General features: G+C 36.4%; 1 protein-coding gene across 1 annotated transcript; it reads right to left on the reverse strand.

Annotated features, from left to right (window-relative positions):
- Nucleotides 1-232: 232 nt before the first annotated feature.
- On the reverse strand, nucleotides 233-3011 carry LOC141628218 (protein FAR1-RELATED SEQUENCE 5-like). The gene is made up of 3 exons (XM_074441389.1): nucleotides 2891-3011; nucleotides 982-1905; nucleotides 233-237 (listed from the first exon to the last, which is right to left on the reverse strand). The coding sequence occupies exons 1-3, from the start codon at nucleotides 3009-3011 to the stop codon at nucleotides 233-235; spliced, it is 1050 nt and encodes a 349-aa protein (XP_074297490.1).
- Nucleotides 3012-3250: the final 239 nt, after the last annotated feature.

The raw sequence follows: 3250 nt of genomic DNA on the forward strand, positions 1-3250 counted from the left end.
ATGCATTCGATTCGTTAAATACAACATTAAAATCAATTAAAACGAAGGGTAACCTTACGAGGTCAGTCGATCGACCGAGAATGTCGATCGATCGACCGACACGCGAATCGAGCCGTGTTCAATACTTTGCGCGCTACTACGCTAAAATTCGCCTACATCCTAGCACAAATAATCTAGCTACTCATGCTAAGGGTAAAAACAATAATAATAACGATGAAACTAACCACTGAATTCATGCTTGAAACGACAAAGTAAACAATTAACTTAAACAAATGAATTGGCTTTGAGAACTTAACTAGCAATTCTATACTAATGAAAATAAAGAAGAACTAAAATTAGGGCAGAAGAATACCGAGATTGCAAAGGAAAGATTAGGAATAAGAACTGAAAATCCAATGCTCAACAATAATCCAAACCCTAATTCTGATATTGAATGTGAAATTTAGATCCGAAACTAGATGTAAAAACTGACTAGAAAACTGAATGTTTATGTTACGTTATATAGCAAACATACGTAACTTTTATTTCCAAAACCTAAAACATAGTGGGCTTATGCTTCCTCAGTCTTTTAATTCTCGTCTGGAATAGCAGTTTGGTCGATCGACTGATCATGGTGGTCGATCGACTGGTCTTCAGTAAACAGTAGCTTCTGGAACCCGATGGTTGGTCGATCGACTGATTGCATTGGTCGATCGACTGCTCTAGCTGCTATTTGACTTCTGAAAACTCGTGGACTTGTCTTTTGGGTTTTGAATTGCGCACCAAGCTCGTTCCTCGGGTGAATACTTCATGTCATATGCAATGCAGGATACTCGGGGACGGATTTAGCTCGATTTCCGCTGGATTCTTCACATTTCTGCAATAATATACAAAAATACGGAAGTAGACGGAAATAGGGAGAAATGTAGCATAAACTACATGAATGAGCTCTGAAATGCGTGTAAAATGGGATGTAAAACACATATAAAAGACACGCATCACCGGCATCTTGGTCAGTAATTATGCACTTAGGGTACTTCCCACCCATTGCGGTCAGAAAAGATTCGAAAAGCCATGCAAAACCGTCATCAGACTCATTTCTTAGAAGCCCCCCTGCAAACGTCACACATTTTTTTTTATTGTCAACCCCCGTAAAAGGAGCAAATATCATCTTATATGTGTTCATGTTGAAGGTTGTGTCGAACGATGTCATGTCACCAAACAGACTGTAATTTTTGATTGATATAGGGTCAGCCCAAATAACTCTAGAAAGTCGTCCTTTCTCGTCAACGTCAAAATCAAAGTAGAAAGAGGGACACATGGCTTTCTTATGCATGAAATTTTCGATCATCATTTGAGCATCGTAACCCTTTATAAACTGTTTCACATCCCTCCAAAAATTCTTGAAATCTTCTAGTGATGCTCCCACATTTCTGTATCCCTTTACATATTCCTTAAACATTCTGAAACTTTGTACGGGCCCTTTATTAACCTTTGAATTCTCTACAATCATAGTCTTGTGTACCAGCGTTAGTTCCCTTGACTCCGGCAAATGTACTATTGTGTTTGGGGTAGATAAAAGGTGTGTGTGACCTTCGTGAAAGTCGACAACTACATATTTCCCTTTGTCATTCCTCTTGAAAAAAATCTTTGCATTACACGAAATTCTAATCTTTTGCCTCTTTTTCACCTTTCCTCTAGGTTTACTCTCACCTGCCTTACTACACACACAGTATTTAGTCGTCACCACCCCATCTACAATTCTTTGTGTTGACTTCCTCATTTTAAACCCAGCTTTGGCAGCATAAGTTTTGTAGAATTGCATTCCCTCATCAAGACTTTCAAAGTTCATTCCTACAGTAGGCTTCAAATTAGGTGCACAAACAGGTGTCCTTTCTTTGGAGTTGTGAGGGATTACTGGTGAGTCTGCAACAAATCAGATAGCATATGTTTTATTAGTTCATGGATTAGCGGAAACCTTAACATCTGAAACGCGTCAAAAATGAGTTGGACACGTATCAATTATATTACCAGGTACGTTTCGTCAATCAAACATTGACCATAAGTCATATTTGTGAAACTACATAAATGCTATACACATTCACACTAATTACTACACTAGATACAATGCTACATAAATGCTATACTCAAATCAGAATCATAGAGAAAAGGGATACCGTGGAAGCAAACAAAGTATTGAATCACAGCCTAATGGATACTATACACATTCAGACATAAATGCTCACCCGTAAGGTACAATACATACAGATAATATAAATGCTCAAATTCCGGATAATATATATCACAGTCAGTCAGTCAGACTGACTCTACAGTAAAATTACTCGAAATTGATCCACTAGCTCATGGCTTAATTATCCAACAATCACACATGAAACACCAGATACGCATGTAGGGTTTATATTGACAGATACGCAATCTGAAATCAGACACGCATCAATTATATTATCAGGTACGCATATCAAAACTTATAAACATTAGTTATCCAGAATGGCCCTAAACAGAGACTTGGTTATCAGATACAATTTTAGTTTGTACTAATTATCATCTATTTGATATCCATGTACATTTTTCCAGTCTAGTACAACACTATGCAGACTTTATATTATCAGATGCGCAATATGGCATCGGAAACACATCAATTATATTTCCAGGTACGCCAATCAAAACTTAGAAGCAAGAGGGCTAGTTTGACATCAGCAGTCTTTCTGAAATCTAAAACATCACATAACCGTCATCACACAACAACAGAAAACCCTAAACACTATGTATCATCTGACTAATGTAGCAACAATTCACACCAATTACTACACTAGATACAATGACTAACATCAATAATAATAAAACAATCTAAATAGACCTTGAATAATTAGAACCCTAAAAATCGACATACCTATACCCAATTCAGAAGATATCTGTCCCAATTCAGAAGATATCTGTCCGAGTTCACTGTTAGCTGCTGGAACAATTGAATTAGTAGGATCAACCAAATCATTGCATCCTTCGATTTCCATTAAAACCTTAAAAATTGACACAAAAAAAATTACGAAAGCTTTTAAATCTAAATACTACAAATTGACAGGTAGATTCATCAAATATATGACAACAATCAGTAGTTTTAGCGAAAACTTACATCAATTCCGTCAAAAAGTTGGTCGATTGAATAAATTTTCGTTGAAGTTCTGGGTACTGATGTTAATCGCAATTTTTTTTTTTTTTTTAATTGATGTGTTAGATATTTGGTGAGAAAAGT

The sequence above is a fragment of the Silene latifolia genome, chromosome Y, assembly GCF_048544455.1.
Source record: "Silene latifolia isolate original U9 population chromosome Y, ASM4854445v1, whole genome shotgun sequence".
Classification (NCBI taxonomy): Eukaryota; Viridiplantae; Streptophyta; class Magnoliopsida; order Caryophyllales; family Caryophyllaceae; genus Silene; species Silene latifolia.

Bases quoted from the DNA above. Each gene is read 5' to 3' on its own strand.
- LOC141628218 (XM_074441389.1), bottom strand. From the start codon at position 3,011: ATGGAAATCGAAGGATGCAATGATTTGGTTGATCCTACTAATTCAATT. The intron at 1,906-2,890 runs GTATGTCGATTT...GATTTGTTGCAG, and splicing joins ATCTTCTGAATTGGGTATAG to ACTCACCAGTAATCCCTCAC.